The sequence below is a fragment of the Neopsephotus bourkii genome, unplaced genomic scaffold (genome assembly GCF_033783945.1).
Source record: "Neopsephotus bourkii isolate Nb327-2 ecotype Australia unplaced genomic scaffold, CSIRO-AGI_Nbou_v1 NB_1764, whole genome shotgun sequence".
NCBI classification, from domain to species: Eukaryota; Metazoa; Chordata; class Aves; order Psittaciformes; family Psittacidae; genus Neopsephotus; species Neopsephotus bourkii.
In genome coordinates, this window is record NW_026902238.1 from 1132382 (window position 1) to 1155735 (window position 23354).

Here is a 23354-nt window from a genome sequence, read left to right on the forward strand (position 1 = left end):
ACAGAGAAACAGTTGTCAAGAGAAGGCTCGCATTCTGGTGCAATTCTTTTCTGATTAAAAAGAGAGGAAAGTAGCCAAATTGTGAGGAAGTGGAGAAGGTCTATTCCAATATACAGTATGAAACCTGCAGCAGGCACAGGCTTTGTGAAAAGGTCCTTTCTGAGCACTGTGTTTTCCATCTGAGATGCCTAACTAAGTCAACTCATGTGCTGGACATCTACTATAGGATTATCACTGGCAGCCTGTAATGGTGACATCCTTCAAACAATCTGATACAAGAGCTGCAAAGTATGCAAGCACTTTCTCTGACTTCCTATGATTGTCCCTGAGATGTTTGTATCTCTGCCAGAGCTCCTTTCCCATGCTGCAGCAGTGAATCAGATCCTGGGAATATCTCCTTTTCCTCACAAGCTTCTAGATACTCTTAACATAGAAATGCACTGCACTGTTCCCTTTTCTCCAGCAACCAGAGCAGGACAATAGAAGCGAGGACAGCTCAGAGTAGACTCAGCAGGCAGTCACATGGCAAGCAGAAGTGGCACTGGAGAACTCCAGATGCAAACTTCCATCAAAAGGCGAAGTTGTTGAAGGGCACACATGAATTCACACAGACACTATCTGGAAATGTGATAACTAGTAAAGACTGCACAAAGAAAAAAACCCAAGAAGCTTCAGAAAATAGTTCAGAAAAAAAATGTGTAAGACAGTGAGAACACCATAACAAGTTGCATATGCCTCTGCAACTACCTTATACAGGACAACTAGTCTGAAATGATAGTATGCTTTCTTTCAAAACAGATTAATTAAAAGTGGACTGGGAGGCTAAAGAACTCAAAACAAAATCTGCAGACACAAAATCCAAAAGCTAAAACTTTCAGAACTGACCTTTAAGTTGCAGAAAAGCCTTTAGTTAATTTCCACAAATTGTTTCTAACATGGTGTCATAACAATGTGCAAGGCAGCTTGGAGGAATCTGGGCTACAGAGTATTTTAGCAAAAGCAAGACAGGAAAGAAAACAATAAAAGGCCAGAATACAAAAAGCCTTTTAAAAAATTAAGAACATGGTGGAGAGGGAACAAAGGAAGGGAGGGAATGCAGGGAACTAAAATATAATTAGTACCTTTGCTATCATTTCATGGCTGCTATAAATTATATATTTACCTTCTCCTTTGCTTTAAATATGAATCTTCGCCACTGTTTTGATTTCTCCTGTGACATTAAGGAGGTTTTAATGAAACACCATTGGGTCACTTAATACAAATACACAAGAACACACATCTTAAAAAAAAAAATGAAAAGGAAAAAACAAACACCAAAATTTTACAAAAGTTTTCCTTCAGCATCATTTAAGGCAGAGAAAAGGAATGTGCTTGTTTTAAAATTAAAACCTCTATAGTAAATTGTAAAGGCACGATCCCATTCAAACTCTCTTTGCAAACCTCTTACTTGTAAGGTTAAGCATAGTATGCTGACCTTTAGAGTTTCCTACTGTTTCCAGCATAGCAAAGCCTGATGTTTTCCCTCTTATTTCCAGTAAAAAGTGCATAAACAACATGGCTATTGTTATTAAACAGTTGGAAAAGGAAAGTGCATTAATAAAACCAAGATTCAGGAAAACATAATTAGATTAGAATCTACCTACTATTGTCAGTCTTCACTGTCTCACATATGAGATAAGACATTAAAAAACATATTGTTGGTGTGGTGGCCCAAGAGAAAACTTGCTGTTGGTACGACCACATGTCCACTGAGTAGAGACCAGCCAAATGCAGTTCCCAGAGGATAAACACTGTATCTCAAAAAATTTCCTACTACATAGTGCACAAACACTGTTCTTGGTACAAGACAGTTCTGCACTGCACATGCCTATTCCTTTGTTTTTACAAAGCCCAGTAAGCCCTCACAATAAGCTAGCAATGAAAGAAAACCCATTCAGGAAACACATTGCTATTATTTACAAAGGCTCTGTTCAACAGGGTAAATCAACATAACTCGACCTAAGAGAGAGCTACAATGATTTTAACTTAGGCAAGAGGTCACAAAGCATACAACACAGGTTTGTTTCTTCACTCCTGTTCTAGACAGCTTATGGCAGATAAAGGGTCTGGAGCAGCACAGAAACACGACAAATATAAAAGCTCCACATCAAACTAGATTTCCTCACAGACAAGACACCACCAGAGACCTCTTTTTTGGCTTTGAAAGCCAACAGTTTATCATTTCATAGATGTCAGGAGACGTAACTCCCAAGGTGCTGGGCTTGAAGGCAGTCCTAGGAGTCTGCAATGAATATGGTAGAGTAGCTATGCTTGCTATACTTCACAACAGATCACAGCATCAGATTAACTCAGCAATGAAAGCAGCTTATTTGTTTAATCTCCGCTGCACCTGCAGCAAAGCAACATACTTAAAACAAAATACTGCTCGATATTAGAAGCTCATTGTCAAGCAAGCAACATTCATCAATCCTTTCCTTCACCAAGGAAAACCAGTCGCAGCAACTGAAAGGACCTTGCGTGTGCCAATAATGCAATTTCTCGTATGTTAACATCATTTTCCTGGTACCCAGAGCAGCACGCAAGCAAAAAGCCTACCTTTTCAAAAGCAGATCTGGTATTCTTGGTCAAGGTTTTGTTGGGTTGTTGTTTTTTTTGACTAACAACTGGCCTTATAATACCCTTCTTCCTAGGACCCAGCTGTGTCTCCAAAAATGTTTACTGAACACAGAGCCTGCAAGATCTCTACTGTGAGAAGCTAACAGTTAACCCCAGGGCTCTTACCTCCTCCGGACTGGCTGCTCAGACTCATTCTCACTGCCACCTGATGGGTTGCGCCACCGAGAGTAAGGAAATTTTGGTGCTTTACTGTGGTCACTAGGTGGATTATACAGCCCACTAGGGTTAAAAAGGAAGAGAAAACAGTTGGTTTCAAAACTTCCAGGGCAGTTAGGACAGGTAACTGAGATTCAGCCTACATAAATGAGAAGACTCAAAACATACATGAAAATACAGATAGTACTGCTTTCCAGCAATAAGTATTTTACACTGAACCTTTAAAACATAGAAGAGAGACCTCTTAGCATTGCAAAGCCAACATCTCTAAGCTTACAAAATACATAATCAAGTACACATATTCTTTTAGCATAATAAAATTTCTGTGCTTTAGAATGAGTTACCCAACTCAGAATTAGGCAATCAAATGTACCTCTATTCTTTCTGTGTTCCATGGGTATAAATATGAAAACGGTATTCCCATCATGAGATACATCTTCATCACAGAATAATGCTTGGGACCATGAAATAATTTTAGCTCCAGCTCTCTGCTGTTCACCCACACAACCCTCTGCCAATGGAATGGATATGTTTCATGCTTCAGGTTATGTATTTTAGGCTGTGTGGGACCCACTAGGTTGGGTGGTTACTGAATTAGATGTAGATTATCAAATGCCTGTATGGATTATCCTGCAATATCTTCCTACAGAAGCATAAGGGCCTTTCTCAACCCTTTTAAACCACATCTAATAGCTTCATATGAAGATCCCAAGTTCTTATGCTGGAAAAATACAGTCCTGATCTCTTTCTACTTTCTCTGTACTACTCTTGATTTTCCAGGCCACATCCCCTGACAAATCTTTTTTCCAGACTGAAGGAAAAATCATGCCTGACCTATGCCTTTGATCCTTGTAAAGATTCCCTGCACAGCTATTCATACCTTTGACTACCCTTGCTGCCCCACTGCAAGCCTTTTCCTGAGGTAAGGACATCCAAATTGCACTCATAATTCATGAAGTAAACATGTGATCCACAAATTTATGTAACGTCATAATGCTTTCATCTTGCTTTCCTACTAATTGCTAACTGTTTTTTTCTGACTGCTACATAGTTCATGTTTCCATGAAGCTATCTATCACAGCTCCACAGCACCTGATTTTACTCAGAAATCTAGAGGTATTTTTTTGCCACGAAGCATCTCTCTTTAGAGTTACTAATTCGGAGTCATCCACCATCTAGCAACTCACCTCTCATACTTTAGGGGTCTTTCTGTCACTCTTCACAGACAACTTTCACTCTAGCTACCCTAACCAATTCTGTCCCATCACCAAGTTGTATCACTTCTTTTCCAGGTCTTTGAGAAATACACTGAACAGCAGAGACCTATGAACAGATCTCTGTGGAAAGCCACTGGTGACTTTCATCCACTGACTACTTCCTTCTATGCCTACTTTCCAAATTTTTAACTATTTATCCATGACAGGACCTACCTTCTTATATACAATACAGATTGATTATGACCTGTTAATACATTAATATATCAGTATCTTTCAACCTTTTACTATGGCATGATATTTATCACTGCACAGTACCTAGGACATAACAGAATCATAGAATCACAGAATCAAAGAATCATAAAATAGTTTGGATTGGAAAGAACCTTAAGATCATCTAGTTCCTATCCCACTGCCATGGGCAGGGATACCTTGCCCTAAACCATGTCACCCAAGACTGTCCAACCTGGCCTTGAACACTGCCAGGGATGAAGCATTTATCACTTCCTTGGGCAACCCATTCCACTGCCTCACCACCCTCACAGTAAAGAACTTCATCCTTTTATCTATCCTGAACTTCCCCTGTTTAAGTTTGAACCCATTACCCTTTGTCCTATTGCTACAGTTCCTGATGAAGAGTCCCTGCTCTGACATCCATGTAGGCCCCCTTCAGATACTGGAAGGCTGCTATGAGGTCTCCACGCAGCCTCCTCTTCTCCAGGCTCAACAGACCCAACTTTCTCAGCCAACCTTCATATGGGAGGTGCTCCAGTCCCCTGATCATCCTCGTGGTCTTCCTCTGGGCTTGTTCCAACAGCTCCATGTCCTTTTTATGTGGAGGACACCAGAACTGCACGCAATACTCCAAGTGAGGTCTCACGACAGCAGAATAAAGGGGCAGGACTGACCTGCTGGTCACGCTCCTTTTGGTGCAGCCCAGGATACAGTTGGCTTTCTGGGCTGCAAGTGCGCACTGAAGCTGGCTCATGTTGAGCTTCTCATTGACCAACACCCCCAGGTCCTTCTCCGCAGGGCTGCTCTGAATCTGTTCTCTGCCCAACCTGTAGCTGGGCCTGGGATTGCCCTGACCCAGGTGTAGGACCCTGCACTTCACTTTACTGAACTTCATGCCTTGCCTTACCTCTGTGGGCCACTTTCCTCCCACGGTGCACTTGTTTTACTTCTTTGTGTTTCTGGGTTGTTTTCATTTTTCGTCTTTGTCATGCTAAATCAAAGTAGAGATACATTTATTTTTTTAAAACTGATAGTGTATAGATCACATGTTCTCTCCCCCTGACCTCTTAAAAGTTAATCATAAAAGCATACATTCGTTACAGAGACACACCCTAATATACAGGTATTTGGCAGCTATGTGAAGAGGGCAAACAGCTGCTGTGTTGAAGAATTTAATCTCTCCTAGGAGGAGAGGTGGGGGGGGGGGGGGAAGAAAAGAAAATGGAGGACCTGTAAATCAGCTCTACCGGCTCATAATTATGGCAGCATTCAGTATAAACGAGAGCAGATGCTTAGGCAAAAAGTCTAACAATAAAGAAAAAATACAATATGCTCTCACAGTCTTCCACAATATGTAGTTAACCAGTTACTGAATCAGAGGCTTTATCTGCTTTTTCTTCTACATAACACTTGATGGAACTTTCTCCCATAGACTTTCTGAAACACCACTCGAACATTTTTAATTTCTGGCATAAATAGTGCCTGGTAACAGTACCACAACAGTGCCACAAACAAGTATTTAATTTTAGTTCAAAAATTCCACCAGGTTCAAAACTTCCACCCCATGTTCTTCACAAGTTCTGTGTTTACAGAAAGAAAAAAAGCGCTATAAATGATGGTTCCCTAATCACAAACTTCACCCATAATTTTTGTAATACATTTTTAACAACTGTTTCATCTCTTTTTCCAAGTGAAAAATTACAGACTATTTAATCTCTGTCAGTATAGGATGCACCACATACCCTTTATTATCCTTACTATCTATATTTCTTTACCATTTTCCCAGGACTACAGTGCCTTCTTTAAGATTGGAACAACAAAGGCAGCAGGGGTGGTAACTATTCAAAACCTGACAGAACACAGGTTCATAGAGTAGCATATTCTTCTCATCCCTACCCCAGTTATGCCATATGTTTTCATTTTGCTAGACACCGAGCATAGATTTGACAATGTGAAAGAGCTGTCTTTACTGACCTCTGCAAGTTAAAGTACCAGGACAAAGATAGTCACCTCGCTTACGAGACCTATCAATCTTTGTAGCCAGTATTCTGTCATATTTATTGGAGATGGCTGGAGGAAACAGCAGAATGCTCCAATTCTTCCTTTATTCCTACCATTCTCACAGTGCCAGGTTTTATAGCTTCCAAACCATTAAAGCAGCTAGATAGCCTGCTCATTGCCACTCCAAGTGCTGGAAGGTGACTTCCTGATGAAGGATGCTTTTCACCCATCCTCTCACCACTGGCTAGTATGCATCATCATCTCGAGAGCTTGCTTTCTGCATAAACAAGCAGTTCACCTGATACAGAACTAGATAGCCACACTGATTTCCACTAAGCTCTTTCAGAAGTATTACTGATAGCAACCCACTACAAGCATTAACGTATCTTTCTAAGTGCAACTTAAGCTCTCAAAAAAACCCCTTTACAGGTGCTTACAGAGTTGAGGATATAAACCAGAGTTCTTTGCCCAGAGCAGGAGGTAACAGACTTGGCTTTATGAAGGAATTGTGGCTAATTAACTCACTAATCCACTTTTAACCTCAGCTTTTGGTTACTACAGGTCACTGAGTTAATCATTTAATTCACACATAGCGAACACAATGCAAAGATACAGTAAATCAGCAGGAAGGGAAATTAAATTACACTTTATCAGGCAAATAATTTTCTCCATACTGCATCCATTAATTATTGACTCAAATGTACATACAATCTATTCCCAAGCTCAAAAATACATGCCTACTTCAGACCAAGGAAGTAACTCAGGTAAATATACTTCCATCCTGTACTGCCAAAACCAATGGGTTTTGCATAGCATGAACTATTGAACAATACTTAGATTGAAGCTGTGCTTGAAGAAATTTAAAGGGTGCTCTGAAATCTTAAAAAAGAGAGAGAGAGAGAGAGAGAGAGGGGAATTATCCTGGGAGGTGATTTCACTGCATTAGATTACTAGGCCATTACTCATTCAGAGCAGACACACAGTTAATAGGTAGAGAGCTACAGCATGGCAGCTCTTCAGACACTAGTACTACGTCCAGGAGTACAGCTGCAGAAGGAACTGAGTTCATTCAAAGTACTTGAAAAGGTTAGAATCTGGATTTCATATGAGATTACTGTTGTTGGGGTTTTTATGGTTTACCTTGCATTTATACCACTTATGCAGAAGTGACCAATTATGTATCTCAGCTGCGAATGAGATGTTAAACTACAAAAACTCTGCTTCTAAGAGCTGCAGAAAGCTGTTTTGTGAACATGACTAACAATTAATGCAAGAATTACATAGGATGGAGTAACTTACCAAGCTATGAACACTCCATAAAGTATGTGTGCTACCTGTCATGCACACTAAGGCTGGCAGACATGAAAGGTGTTTTACATGTGCAGAGAGACGCAGGGAAAACAAATAAATTTCAATGCAAGAAAAACAACTTCCAACACTTTTTTGATGGAAGTGATTAGCACTGTTTAAAACTGTGACTCAGTGAGACTCTGTGAATTGCTTTTAAACTGTCAAGTTTAAAAGGTAAGTAAATATTTAAACCTTGAAGGTGCCATGTTGAGAGCCCCTTATTTTGGTTCTTGCTCTACAATAGGCCTATCCATTTCTTTTTAACTGTTCATTGCTAAAAATTTATACATAGTATTTGTAGCATAAGCTGTAGCAAAGGACTCTTATTCCTTCCCAGGATGGTTATCTGCACTACGGAATAAAGGTACTTCTTGCTCTCCCCTAACAAATCACAGAATGGTTGGGGTTGGCAGGGACCTCTGGAAATCACTTTATCCAAACCTCAGCTTAAGCGCAACCACTCAGAGCCAGTGGCCCAGGTCCCTTCCCAGATGCTTATTTAATTACCTCCAGGGCTGGAGATTCCACATCTCTGGGCAGCCTGTACTCAGTCACCCTCACAGTGAGAATGCCTCCTGATGTTCAGAGGGAACCTCCTGCATTTCAGTCTGTACCTGTTGCTTCTGGTCCTGTCCCTGTGCACCAAGAGCTGGCTCTGTCCTCTTTGCACCTCCCCTGCAGGTATGTACATAACTTTGTATTGTTTTCTCCTCAATGGCCTAGTTTCAACATGACCAAGTGTCAAATTACAATCTTTCTTTTAACCCATGATCAGCATAATCTTCTAAGGGTTAGAATTTTTGATTGAATTTCCCTCTTATTGAGGAAGCAATTCAACTCAGCAATTCTTTTCTGTGTCAACTGTTCTAAACATTAGGCAACAGGAAACACTATCCACCAAGAATCTGCAGTAAAGCTTAGGTCTTTTTTCAGAGGTCAGCCCGGATACCCTGCATGTGAAGCACACAGCTTCAATGGAAAGATAAGGACAGAATTATTCAGCTCAAAAAAACCTGCCAGGGTATGAGGCATGCAGAGACAGACATTCAGGCAACTAAGGAAAAAACTTAGGTGCCGAGTTTTTTCAAATTCACTGTTTTGTTGTATCACTCTTTTTTTATTCAGGCACCCAAATTATACCTAAAATTAAGGGTGGAGATATAAATCCCTCTCTGAATCTGAGCCTCATCTCTTTCTCTGAAATACACATTTCAGAGATGCATTAAATGAAATACGCATACCAAAGATGCATTAAACACATCAGACCACGCAAGTTCAGAGGAGCACTGGCAATTCCTTGCTCCCAAGGATAAGCGCAAATACTCATGAGCTTTGTTCTGGATTAATAGTGCGACAGCGAATGGACTCCTAGAATAACAGCACTGCTGGGAGAGCAGCCACACCCAGCTCTTCCCTACACATATCTGAAGCAGCACCTGCCCTGTGCAGAGGCAGACCTACACCCTGAGGGTCCTGCCAGCCAGCCCACAGCTCCTGGGGGAGCGGCACATAGCAGTTCACATAACTACCGTGAACAGTGCCCATGGGTCATTGTTTGTTTTTTCATATTTAAAACAGAGTCTGTTTACTTTCCCATTAACTTGCCCCAATTTGTGGCTTTCCAAAATCTGTGTCACATGAAATCCCTGTTCCAGGTTCATTAGAAGATCAGGGTTTGTTAAAATTAATTACTGGCCAACACTCTCTGACCTTTGTCAGCAGATCCTGAACTTAAGGACATGATAAACTGTTACTAATGATTACTAAATGTGTTCCTCTATCCAATGCAATACACAACGTCTTTAAAGCTGGAAGGGACCTGCTGGTCTACATACCTTTTCACCGGGGAAGGTGCAGTAATTTTGGTAGTTCCTTCATCCTCGTCATTTGTGGTAATCTGGCTCATGTTCCTAGATCCTGGAAAAAGAAAAACACCACGGAACAGTCCTGTAGCAAATATCTTGCATCCCTATTTCGTATAAACACATAATGAACACAGTGCAGCATGAGAGATAAAATGATACACAAGACATCTGGTACATGCACTACTTACTAAGGATGTATAAAGATTACATTTTTATGTCTTACCCTCCTAAGAAAGTTTAACATGCTTAACATGGGGAAATTCATTAGCCTTGCACATAAGACAAAGGGGTTTAAAGCTGTTGTTCTCAAACTGAGTCTATGACATTGCCACCAGAAAGGAATTCTCCACTTATTCAACAATAAGAAAAGCGTGAGTAGAATACAGGCTATGAAAAAGCTTGGGGATCCCCACTGCAACTGTAGCCTCCAAAACAATTGTTAGATTAGATAGTAAAGCAAAACTACTATTTTCTAAGATACCATTTTAAATTGATGTGGCGACACAGTGCAACACAAATATATCCAAAGTTATGACCAGGAAAACTATAAATCAATGGATTATGAAATTAATAATGTAAATAGACAATACCGAATAATATTCTGACAGAGACAGCTAATAATCAGTTTCAATGAGTCAGAAACTTTCAGCCAATATTTGAAAGCTATGTGACTAGTTTCCAATTTTGTGCGAAATGCTCTTTCCATTTTGACTCTAGTTTTCGCAGTGTTGGCACTGCAGTCCCCACCTGTGCCATTGAAAGGAACCTGAAGAAGCAGGAGGAACATGCACTTTCACCTCTTTTTGAGCCCTCATATAACAGGCTTCAGACAGATTTGGATATTCATGATTGAGGAGCACTGAGGGTTAAGGGAATCTGTATTTTACACTGGGTTTAAATCAAAGTCACAAGACAGTATTATGCTTTACAGATGTATTTGTTCAGTATCATGAACAAAAAGCAAACTGTTCTGTTCAGCTTGTTATGTAGCAATATATTAATCATCAATACAAGTTTGTCCTACTGGCACTTTCATTTTAGTTCCATGGTGTGATGTTAATATTAGTCTGTAATTTTTCTTCAGACCACACATTCTCTTTCCATATAACCAGCAATTTTGGTAATTTCTTACAAAATTGTTACCACCTCCAAGAACAACTGCTAAGTAAACCAACAAAGCAACACCACTGATGATGTATATCAGCTCTGAACAGGATATATTCTGAGCATGTTCATGAAGATAATGAAACAGATTGACTGAAGTCTGTAAGACTGATAATGAGTAAATACCGTCCCCTGGGACAAGCAAGCAACATCATAGTGTTGTTAGTATAGCGGTATAAACCCAAAGCCCTTTTGCTTGGCTAAAATAGCTTAACAAACTGTGATGAGATTTTGCATTGTAAGCTTTCTCTACAGTCTCAGAGAAAGATCTCCACAATCTCCACAATCAACCCTTTGACATGTAAAGTCTCTGGACTTCTTCTCAGTGAGGGTGACAGAACAGTGGAACAGGCTGCCCAGGGAGGTTGTGGAATCTCCTTCTTTGGAGACATTCAAAACCCGCCTGGACACGTTCCTGTGTAACCTTATCTAGGTGTTCCTGCTCCGGCAGGGGGATTGGACTAGATGATCTTTTGAGGTCCCTTCCAATCTCTAACATACTGTGTGATACTGTGTGTGTGACTTTACTTAAACACAAGTACTTGAGATATCCTAAGGCATCTTGTCAGGCCATCAATTGCTTTTCCTGCAGGTTAAATCTGCCAGTCTTCTGCAGATGCTTTATATGCTGCAAAGGGTCTCAAGTGGCCTTTGTCACCTTTGCTGAAGCAACTCGGACAAGCTCTTTAGGTGCCTGACTTTACTACTTTTCATTATGCAGTTTACTCCTTTGCCTACTTAAGTTTTTCAGACTAATGCCTGGCACAGGAGGGAAGCAGCTTGAGTCCTGTCTTGTGCAGTATTTGCTCCTTCAAAGCACTTTTTGTTGTTTGTAAAAGCATAAGCATTAGGAAGAATGTAGAATATTCTGAAGAAGGAAATGCAGAATGGGCACAGAATCTCAGACAGAAAGGAAACAAAAGTTTTGGTATTCTCACTGAATCCTCTGTTTTACATAGTGAGATACAACCCATGCTCCAGACTCACTGAACAACTATTATTTTCTGTTTTCAGGAATGAAGCAATTTTTACACCGCCACTAAAACCTGCTTGGTAATAAATTCAGGGTTACCGAATGAAAAACTTTCTTCAATTTATGTGGATCAGAAAATGATCAGAAAAAGAATCACCAATCTTCATTAAGGCCATAGAAGACTATACAAAAACTCTTTCTCTGACCTCTAGAAAGAGAAGGATGCCAGCAGTCAAAATCACAAATAAATAAAGATGACATTCCCACCTTTAGGTTAGGAAGGTAGTGAAATGAAAACTGAATAGGTTAAAATGTTAAACCACAAGGACAGCTCACGGTTTCTGACCATACTGTTTTGCATACAGATGCATTTAGTTCCTACGCCATCAAGTACATACTACAATATTGTACACACTACAGTAACTTTGTCCACAGAAGTAATGAAACCAGCAAAGATACAACTTCTTCAAACAAAGGAATTAATTTCAGTACTCCACATAGTACAACGCAAATGAGGTAGCTTCCAATTTTGAGGTCATCAGAGTGCTCATAACTTGATGGAGCAATAAGAACTCATGCTCCAAAATATGTCACAGTATCACAGTATGTTAGAGATTGGAAGGGACCTCAAAAGATCATCTAGTCCAATCCCCCTGCCGGAGCAGGAACACCTAGATAAGGTTACACAGGAACGTGTCCAGGCGGGTTTTGAATGTCTCCAAAGAAGGAGATTCCACAACCTCCCTGGGCAGCCTGTTCCAGTGTTCCGTCACCCTCACTGAGAAGAAGTTTCTTCTCAGGTTTAAGTGGAACCTCTTGTGCTCCAATTTGTACCCATTACCCCTTGTCCTTTCATTGTTTGCCACTGAGAAGAGCCTGGCTCCATCCTCGTGACACTCCCCCTTTATATATTTATATACACTAATAAGGTCACCCCTCAATCTCCTCTTCTCCAAACTATAGAGACCCAGCTCCCTCAGTCTTTCCTCATAAGGGAGATGCTCCACTCCCTTAATCGTCTTAGTTGCCCTGCGCTGGACTCTCTCCAGCAGGTCCCTGTCCTTCTTAAACTGAGGGGCCCAGAACTGGACACAATATTCCAGATGAGGTCTCACCAGGGCAGAGTAGAGGGGAAGGAGGACCTCTCTCGACCTACTAACCACCCCCCTTCTAATACAACCCAGGATGCCATTGGCCTTCTTGGCCACAAGGGCACAGTGTCGGCTCATGGTCACCCTGTCGTCCACCAGGACCCCCAGGTCCCTCTCCCCTACACTGCTCTCTAACAGGTCATTCCCCAATCTATACTGGAACCTGGGGTTGTTCCTGCCCAGATGCAGGACTCTACACTTTCCCTTGTTATATTTCATCAAGTTATTCCCCGCCCAACTCTCCAGCCTGTCCAGGTCCCTCTGGATGGCAGCACAGCCTTCTGGCGTGTCGGCCACTCCTCCCAGCTTAGTGTCATCAGCAAACTTGCTGATAGTACACTCAATTCCCTCATCTAAATCGTTGATGAATATATTAAATAATACAGGTCCCAGTACCGACCCTTGAGGCACTCCACTAGATACAGGCCTCCAACTAGACTCCGCCCCATAGACTACAACTCTCTGGCTTTTCTCCTTCAGCCAGTTCACAGTCCACCTCACTACCCGATCATCCAGACCACACTTCCTCAATTTAGCTGCAAGGATGCTGTGGGAGACCGTGTCAAACGCTTTGCTGAAGTCAAGGTAGACCACATCCACCGCTCTGCCATCATCCATCCACCGTGTTATTTCCTCATAAAAGGCTACGAGATTGGTCAAGCACGACTTCCCCTTGGTGAAGCCATGTTGACTGTCCCTCATAACCCTCTTATCCTTGATATGCCTTAAGATGGCACCAAGGATAAGGTGTTCCATCACTTTCCCAGGAATGGAGGTGAGGCTAACCAGTCTATAGTTACCCGGGTCCTCCTTCTTGCCCTTTTTGAAGACAGGAGTGACATTTGCTTTCCTCCAGTCCTCAGGCACCTCTCCCGTTTCCCAAGACTTGGTAAAGATGATGGAGAGCGGTCTAGCAATGACCTCCGCCAGTTCCCTCAGCACCCGCGGGTGCATCCCATCTGGACCCATGGATTTATGGATGTCCAGTTTGCTCAACTGGTCTCTAACCCATTCCTCATCGACTAAGGCAGACCGCTCCGTTGACCTGTCTTCATCTGAGGTCTCAGCGGTACAGGGCTCTTCAGGACTGCCTCCGGCAGAGTAGACAGAGACAAAGAAGGCATTCAGTAACTCTGCCATCTCTGTATCTTCTGTCACCAGGGCACCCATCCCGTTCATCAGCGGGCCTACATTGCCTCTGGTGTTAGTTTTATCTGCCATGTATTTGAAAAAGCTCTTCCTGCTGTCGTAACTATGAAACAGCTCTCAGAAAAAGAGTTACGAGTCAAGTCACCTCCGAAACTGACCCTTTGCTGTGTCTGGCAACAGCATTGCCATTCTGCAATACGAAGTCACCTCTGGGTGCCAGGTGATGAGGGGCTGTGAGATACAGAGTCCGTTCACCCGAGTGCAGAAGGTCTGGGATGCCTTTGCAACTCTCTTGAACTCTGCACAAAGACTGGTGCTGCAGAGCCTATATGCAGCACCTCAGCTTTTGGAGCAGCCACGACCAGTAAATCCTTAAAATAGGGGCAGCTGCTTCCCACTATTGAGTTTCTTGGTTACCACTCTACTATTTTAGCATTTACTTAGTTGAGGGAAAACCAAAGACAACATACCAATGACTTACACACAAAGGCAGAGATACAAATAAATACAGAAATACAAAGTAGGTTATACTTAGACAAAACCTCATACTAGCTGTGTCTGACTCCACCGCTGCCTACAGTGAAGACCTTTGCTTTGCTTTTTACAAATACGATCTTGCTGTGCAATTCTGTTGAGCCAATTACTAGCTTAATTAGGAACTTTCTGTCCACACTTACAGAAACTGTAACAATTGTCTTTACCTATGTTCCACTTCGTGTATCTTTTACTAATGAGAGAACTGTTTACCAATATACACCTCTGTATGATACAGTATTCCTAATATAAAAGAATAGACTCCAGAAAAACTGTCCAAACACAAACCACATTGCAGTAACCTAACTTTGCGACTTTTTGTTGTATACCAAGGTAATAGGACTCTCAAAAATACCACAGATAGCCAGAAATCTTGAACAGCTCATTTGTAGCAAGTATTCCTAGTTGCTGCTGTCAGCATTCAGTGCACTGAACTTTTCCAGTAAGGTGAATGCACACAGTTTGATTCCCTTTTACAGCCATCTTGATTCTGATTTGTGCATTCAATTTAAATAGACCATTACATTTTCAAAAACTCAAATGTCCAAAAGCTCAGGAGACTGACAAGCTAATTAACTTGTCATGCCTGTTTATCAACTAAAGCCATTTCACTGATGTTATCTGAAAGTACTGTTTATATTTATTCATGAAAGCTGTAGAACGCATGATCAAAAGGAAAACATGCAAGAAGAGCTCATGCTTTGCACTGTGTGCTACTAAAAGCCTATAAAAATTAATGGACTTCCATATGCCTACACTAGCATTGCCTTCTCTGTGATAACATTAATTTGCCAAACTAGTTTCCAATCCTGTAGCCTCAAGGGTTTGTGCATCTCGCACCACATGCATGAAACGCAGAAGCAGTCACATCCATACTTTTAAAAAAACTAGGATTTAAAATAAATTTTAAAGTGTAAAGCTCAATGTTAATAAATAAGTAAATGTCCTGGGTTCAGCAGTAGCAGTCATTTTTCTCCTTCTTGGTAGCTGGTGCAGTGCTGTGTTTTGACTTTTGGCCTGGGAACAGAGCTGATAACAATGATGTTTTGGTTTGGCCAAGGACTTTGTGAGCCTCATGCTCTGCCAGGGAGGAGGGGAAGCCGGGAGGAAGCAGAGACAGGACACCTGACCCAAACTGACCAAAGAGGTATTCCATACCACAGCACGTCATGCACAGGATGTAACTGGGAGTTACCCAGAAGGACACGGGGTCTTCTGGGTTGGACTCGTTTTTCAGCAGGTGGTATTGTATTCTCTTCCCTTGTTATTTTCCATTATCGCTGTCATTGCTGGTAGCGGTGGTGATTTGTGTTGTACATTGGTTGCTGGACTGTTCTTGTCTCAACCCATGGGAGTTGCATTCTTTCGATTCTCGACCCCCACCCCTCCAGGAGCGGAGAAGGGGGGAGCTCCCGGGGGGGGGAGATGCGGGCCTCAACTGCTTCCAGCCCGGCACCACTCACTGGGAGTGAGTGCACGAGCTGTCTGGCTGGGTTTAAACCACGACAGCAAATAGACAAAACTATATAGACAATTCTAAAATTTAACTTTCAAACCCCATCTCAGAATTTTCTGGGAAAAAATTTGAGACTTTGAATGAGCCAACCAATGGTTCTAGCTACTGTGACTGAGGTTGGCAAAGCAGGGTCTGGAGTAATATGCAAGTTAGTGGCAATATGTAAGTTAATCAGGGCAGGGACTGTGACTGCCTGTGATTCCTAAGAGACTATTATAATGCAGGCAGTACTGTAATTTTAATACCCGTTCCCAATTCTCAACCTGCCTTTTAAATCAGAATGGTAGCACATACTCTACACTGGTTTATACAACTAGCCTGTGTGCAAGGCAGAGACAAATCAAGTCATCAGCTACCAAACAACAAACCCTAAGCAATGTGTTTTTCACTACTGAATAAACTCAGACCTACAGTAACAGGTCTGGTCACATCAGTGTTTGCCCAGAAGAGACATTCCCAAGAAGCTTTTCACATGCAGAATTCAGCCAAAATAATTAATGCCTTCACACAACATGTTGTTGCAAAAGCTGAACATTACCAGTCCTGCCCTAAGAGGGTAAAACAGAATAATGAGACATCCTGTTCCAACACTGAGTTTACAATTTGCAATCAGAACAAAATGCAACTGCAGTTCCCTCTTGGTGGAAATGAAATACCATAAGCAAACAAAACAAGCTATGCATATCTCAGATCTTAAGACTTTACAGAACAAAACCAAAAAAAACCCTTCTCCAACTGAACACCAACCTGAACACTAACCTAAACATACACAAAACAAATAAATAAAGGCAAAAAAACCCCCACCAATATAAAAAAATTGGTTGCACAGCCATTGAAGTTTCCTGATCTGGTTTTTACACTAACCGTAGAATACCTGAGATGTGAAGCATATTAAGCAAATGACAAAAGGGAGGTTACTGCATCTGTAATCTGGATTCTAGGAAAACAATCTGTCATGCTAAATCCAAACTGTCTGCACTGTCTACCCTATCAGCGGAATCAGTCAATAGCAGTGGCTTTTATACAAGAAAGCTGCTTTTTCTCTGTTCACAGTATCATCTCCATCAATCCCTCTCTTAAAGCACAAATATTTTTACTGAAAACATTAAAGTATATATTTTCTGCAGTTCTCTTGGCATCTAGTCCAACTCTTAACCTAGACCTCACCAAGTGGCTACAGGCCTAATGACTTGAGCATACTTAAATGGACCAGCGAAACAAACATTAGCTGCTCAGCTCTGCAAAAGATAGGTAACCCCTACCTTCAGGTGACAGGAAAAAAAATAAGAACATATACTATGTAACTGTTCATAACACCAGAGCATGTACACAAAGAGAAGGAACAAGGGAAAACACTTCAATGAGATGTCAGAGGTTAGAGGCTGTAGCAACTTCACACATACCTTACAATGAAGGCAATGAAGACAGCACATGCTACAGCCATGCTTTTGTAGCTACTGGTTCATGTAACTGCCCCCTAAACCACTGCTGTGGCTAGTCCCATTACTGGCAACAACACATAAGAAACAAAATAAAACTAAACTAAACTAACTTTGTTAGCATCCAGAATAAACATGGCAAGTTTCTACACACATATATATATATATATATATACCTGCTCCCTTTTTAAAATGGTGACCCTCAGAAGTTTATAATGCTGTATTAGCCCATGAGAAAGAGAAACCTGCTTACATTTTAAAGGCCAGACAAGTTTTTTCTTCAATTGCTAACACACCACATATACACTTAACTCCATACATAAGTTCGACTGAAATCATGTGACTGTTGTCATAGATGAAGCTAAGCATACACACATAGTCACATATAGAACTGGAGCTTGACTTTAGTAAAGCTTTTTGCCTCTATTACTGTATTTCAGGAAGCACCCATTATTCTGGGTGTGACTCCTGTGATCTGTGTTTAGTCTTGCATGTTTCCTCCAACATCTGTAAAAACTTCCAGCTTCCCTTGAAGCTGCATTCCCAAGCATCTTCAGCATGCAGAATAGATTTGCAGCTCACACATCTGAAGGATGTTTAAACCGCAGAGGGCATCTCACTAACTTTTGTTCCACTTAATATCAAAATAGAGGGATACTGCCCTTGAACTGGGAAGAGGATGTATGATACAGACACCTTGGGTGAAGCAGCTGGAAAAAAGGAATACCAAAGAAGGTACAAAATCCTTTAGAGAGAGACAGGACTGCTGAAAAGAACAAGTTCTCACTACCTGTTTTCAAACTTCCCTTTCATGCTTTGCATTAGACCTACAGAAATGGGGTTTAATTATGTTTGATCTACACCATCTCTTTTACCCACAGAGTTGGAGTTTGTAGATTCAGTTAATGCCAGGTATAAAGACTGAGAGATACAGAATGAGAATCCATTTGGAGAGAACCTTAAGGACACTGCAGCAGTTCTGAGTCACGCCTCAAAAACTATATGTAGCAAAGACTAAAGAAGACACCTCCGCACAGGCCCAGTAGAGAAGGACTTACCTGTCTGTTGTGTTCTTTTGGGGTAAGTCTTGCTGCGACTTCTTTCAATGCATTGGTCAGGCCGTGGAAGCTGCACAGAAAGGTCTCTGGTCATTTGCAAAGATGTTCTGCTACTTGAAAACACAAGGAAACCATGAGAAAAGACTTGGAAAGTTATCAAAGAAATAATCTTTAGACTGAAAAAAAAAACCCCACCAAAAAAAAAAAAAACCCACACCAAAAATGCATGGGGTTTGGGCACCATGTTTTGTTAGCTTTCCACATCTTATCCCAGCTCTGGTTCTCCTGCTAAGTAGCACTACCCTGACTTTAGTTTTGAATCAGGCACCGGCAGAATCATCAACAGACTGTGTCAACCTCGTCTATATTTGTCATTTTCAAGAGGAGCTAAGCAACTAAAACAAAATGCTGGTTTATTAGGAATAGGAAAAAACAACGTGACCTTTTGTAACCTCAAATAATTCTAACATACAATTTTAAGTTATTTGTTTACTTTCTGAATTCTTCTTCTAAGATTTCCCCTCAGGAAAACACATACTTAACATTGCTCAGTTCAAGTCAGTAAGAGGCCTACTTCTCTGCCATGTACAATGACAACCTAAAGAGCATGGAAAACAGCATGCAAAGCAAGCTGGAATAAAGGAGTCCCACTAGCACAGGCCCAAATGATAATAAACCGTGTGGAAGTCCTGATTCCCATTTATAGTAACGCTCTTCTTCATTGCACAATTTAAATAAGTTCAAATAAGTTTCAATAAATTCTTTTATGCTCATTGTAATGTTCCTTTCCATATGACTAAGTAGAATATAGTGTTCATAACAGAACTGCAAAGCAGGCATCGTATTCCTCCCCAAAATTCTGTGCTTGCTTATGGAAATTTATACATAAGAGAAGCAATTGGTACTATTAACTCCCAGTTGCTTGAGTATCTGCAGTTCAAAGGCATAAAAGGAAATACGTATTGTTACTAGTAAGTGCCAAGCAACCACTCAGGCATCACATATGTATATTTTCTGAGTTATGCGAATAAATCCACTAAATATGGGTCGCATTTTCACCAATAGCCCCAACCAACAGTGCATAATTTTTACCTTCTCAAAATCTGTAAAATAAAGACAAAAAAATTCCAAAATTACATCACAATAATGCTGATTTTTGACCAGTTTAATGGGTTTTTTTTTCTAAGTTAGCCAGAAAGTACTCCTGCTCATTGACAACTGTGCCCGTCTTGCCAATTCCAGAAGCAGTTTTAACAAAACATGTGCGGATAAGACCTTCCAAGAACACTAACACCTCCATGTATTAACTAAAGCATCTGATTTTAAGAGAAGGAAATTGCTTTCCTGACTCTCTGACACCTAATGAGAAGTAGAAAATTAAAAAGCAAAAAGATAGTAATGGTCCCCACACATGCACAGTCAAACGCAACTATATTTAAGAGCTAGAAATGTGTACAGATACACAACACTGTCACTGCTTTTGCTGCTAAAACAGAGACCAAAGGTAAAGAGGGAGACAATCAAAGCTGATGGATAAGCAAAGCACATGTAAATGCTGTTACTGCTGCTCTGAATCTTAAGAAAAAAGTGAACATGTCAATCACCAATTGACTATAACTATTATATATCATTAATGCTGTATAATCAACAGGGTGCAATTAGATGTCACAACCCACATTTCCTAGAACATCAACTTAGGTCAGGGGGAGTTCTCAAGAATCACTGCAGCAAAGTAAGGAACAATTCATATTAGAAGGAAAATACGTACTTTCATGTTTTCTAGACAAAACTAACATTATAAACATAGCTGCCAGTAATAACCATCATCTCAACATGGCAAGTCATATCACATATTATCTTTGAAACCGATTAAAAAAAGGAAGAACTTAAACACAGCACCACCAGGAACAACACAAATGTACTTAAGTGCTTCATGGTATGTTTTTTAAATTTTTTTAATGTCCTGGTCAGGAAAAAACCTCTGTCCCAGCACCAGTGCCCTGCTCCAATCTGCCAAAATGGTCCAACAGAGGAAACTTTGATCCACAGTACTCAGTCTGGAATCCAGAACTCCCATTCATTTTTATAGATGGGATAATGCGGGTCTGGATCCAACTAGAAATCCAAAAGGCAGTACAATCATTCCCCTGCCTGCAGTAAGGAGGAGGTTGATCATGCCAGATAACATGGTAACCCAAATAATCTTAACTACTGTGAAATACTCTGAAGAAGAGAGAAGATGGGACAGAAACATAGCAGTGATCCTTGCTGGACACAGTCCAGACTCGGTCACATGAGTTCAGACTCAGAACTCGTATACTCATCTCTCCATTGGCAACACCTGTCTTACAAATGACATCTTACATCCAAGGGTGAATTCTGACTGACTGAGGACAACAGACTTAAAAATATAAAGTCTCACTCAGTAAAACTCAGTAAAAACTACTGGGCTTATGACATCTTACAATTTTAACTACATCCTTTATCTGCTAGTCCTTTGTGACACAGCAGCTAGATCTGAAACCTACTCTCCTTTCCAATTCAGGCTAAAATTGAGACCAAGTCCTCCCTGTATACCCTTAGTCTGAAGTTACTGCATCTTTTAGAGCTTGCAGCCTTGAATGCTTACCCAAACTTCCCAGCTATTCCAGTTAAAAAAGATACCCACACCTCCTTTCAGGCCTGCCCTCACTTTTATTCTTGAATCAGCAGCACTGCACCAGCAGTACTGTTACAGGATTAAATACAACCATTAGGATCAGGAGCCCTCCCTCAGTTGCAGCTGTAAAGAAGGGCCTCACAATTACAGACTTCATACACTTCCTTGTACCAATCCTTTGCTAAGTTCCATAAGAAAGGTGGGAGTAACATTCTCCTTGTCCTGGCATTTCCCAGGTTTCAGGAAAACCCTTTAAGACATGAACATAATTTCACAATTTAACAAGATTTTGACTTAAAAGCATTGCCAAGGCTCCTTGCACTTTCACTATGGGCTACAGCAGGCCCAAGCCAACTCTGAGGATCTGAAGAACAAGAAGTAACCCACATTTACTGTCTGTTTACTACCAAAGGGAGTCTGTTAAAATGACCCTGATTCATGCTTTGTCAGAACTCTGAGTCACAGTCTGGGTGGGATTTTTCTTTTTCATTGAAGAGGATAAAAGGAACAAACTGAAGTTTAAACAATGAAATGAATTTACCTGTACCGATGCTTATAACCTATGGATCCAAACTTGCTGAATTTTCTTGACAGAGAGTTTGATTCATTCTCTGGCATTCTATGTAGTTTGAAAAATAGAACAACAAATTACATAGATGGGTCCCAATTACAGTCCCCTTCCCAAAAAATGAAAAGAAAAATACAAACCTCAGGTTACAAAAAAAATATTTTTCTGCTAGTTCTTCTTCATTCCTACCTACAGGCACACTCTTACAGGGTTGAGAGCTCCACAAAGCAATATATATGCCCTCCTCTTTTGAATACACACTTCTTTATTTCAGAGTCTACTATAAACTGCTGGCAATAGAAACCCTTTGCTTAATATTCCACAGAAGCGGGCAAAAACACCATCCCAGAGTAGGGAGACTGCAGGAGGGATTCTGAGCTTATTCATTTACAGCACTGCTAAATTCAGGCCCAAGCATCCCATTGATCAGTTCCTAGCTAGTACCTTTGCACATTTCTGTTGGTGTTTTTGCCACAGTGAAGAAAGTGTTGTGAGATGTGTAACACTGGAAACATTTTATGCATTTCAATAAGTAACATTATGGAATGTGGAAATTCTCATGGAAATTCCATGAGACTTTCTATTAAAAAAAAAACAAAACAAAACAAAATTTCTGCAAACCGTAGAAAATAGTAATGTCTGAAATCCAAAGGCCTCAATCAAGTAAATGCTGATACACAAAATTTTATGGTCAAATATGTAAAAATGTGTATGTCAGCTTAAATCCGGCCACATACATTTGTGGATACTTCTGTTACAAGGCTACTTTATGCAACCTGAGATACTGTTTCGAAAAGAATTCTAAGACAAGAGAAACAATCAAAATAAATAAAAAAAAACAATGAAACAAAACAAACAAACAGAAAGTTTAAAATCACTGTTTCACATCATTGTAAAAAAGGGAAGGCATCACCTTTTTTAAGCATTCTATAATCACGACAGAAAATGTGTTTCTAGGCAGCAAACCTGTGTTACGCCACCTAGAGTGTAAACAGGTATAAGTACTCAACTGTGCTGAGTAGTGCTCTTAACACAGTAGCCTTGCTTCTGGTTAGTGAAAATGCAGCTTCTGCATTGCTCACCTGAAGAACGTATGATGCTCCACACAGCATTTCCAGAGATGTTTGCATGTGATCTTGTTATGTGTTTCAAAAAAGAAGGAAGTTTCATTGCACTGAAAACGAAACAAAGCAAATCAATATTGTTATAGGGGATTCTGCCAGGGAAGTGAATCTTTACTTACTGAACACAAGAACTGACCATCTCATATCAAGGCACATGAGAAAAGACAGCAGTACGAAGAAAAGCAGGTTCTAGAATTCTGTAGAAATCCTCACTTAAAAGAGGTTTTCTTTTTGGTTTCTAATTGTCTGAAAATAATTATTTACAGAATCAATTCCTTAGTATTGTGAAAAATGAAAGAAAAAGGAGAAACAGAAAAGAAATTAAAAACAAACGAGAAAGGAGACAAGACAAGAGTCCTGATCCGACGTCCCCTTCAGATACAGGAAGGCTGCTATGAGGTCTCCACGCAGCCTTCTCCAGGCTCAACAGCCCCAACTTTCTCAGCCTGTCTTCATATGGGAGGTGCTTCAGCCCCCTGATCATCCTTGTGGCCCTCCTCTGGACTTGTTGCAACAGTTTCAT

The 23354-nt window shown here is 40.7% G+C and overlaps 1 protein-coding gene across 3 annotated transcripts in view; it reads right to left on the minus strand.

Annotated features, from left to right (window-relative positions):
• The window catches only part of EPB41L4A (erythrocyte membrane protein band 4.1 like 4A), a 128250-nt gene that overhangs the window by 23012 nt on the left and 81884 nt on the right, over positions 1–23354 (minus strand). Inside the window, exons 10-16 of one of the 3 annotated variants that reach the window (XM_061378081.1) lie at positions 22790–22881; positions 21681–21758; positions 18481–18593; positions 9467–9548; positions 5188–5271; positions 2782–2895; positions 1163–1210 (exon numbers count right to left, since the gene is read on the minus strand). In XM_061378081.1, coding sequence (XP_061234065.1) covers positions 1163–1210; positions 2782–2895; positions 5188–5271; positions 9467–9548; positions 18481–18593; positions 21681–21758; positions 22790–22881 — 611 coding nt within the window. The remainder of the gene's footprint in view (positions 1–1162; positions 1211–2781; positions 2896–5187; positions 5272–9466; positions 9549–18480; positions 18594–21680; positions 21759–22789; positions 22882–23354) is intronic. The other 2 variants (XM_061378084.1, XM_061378083.1) reach the window with 2 other exon arrangements.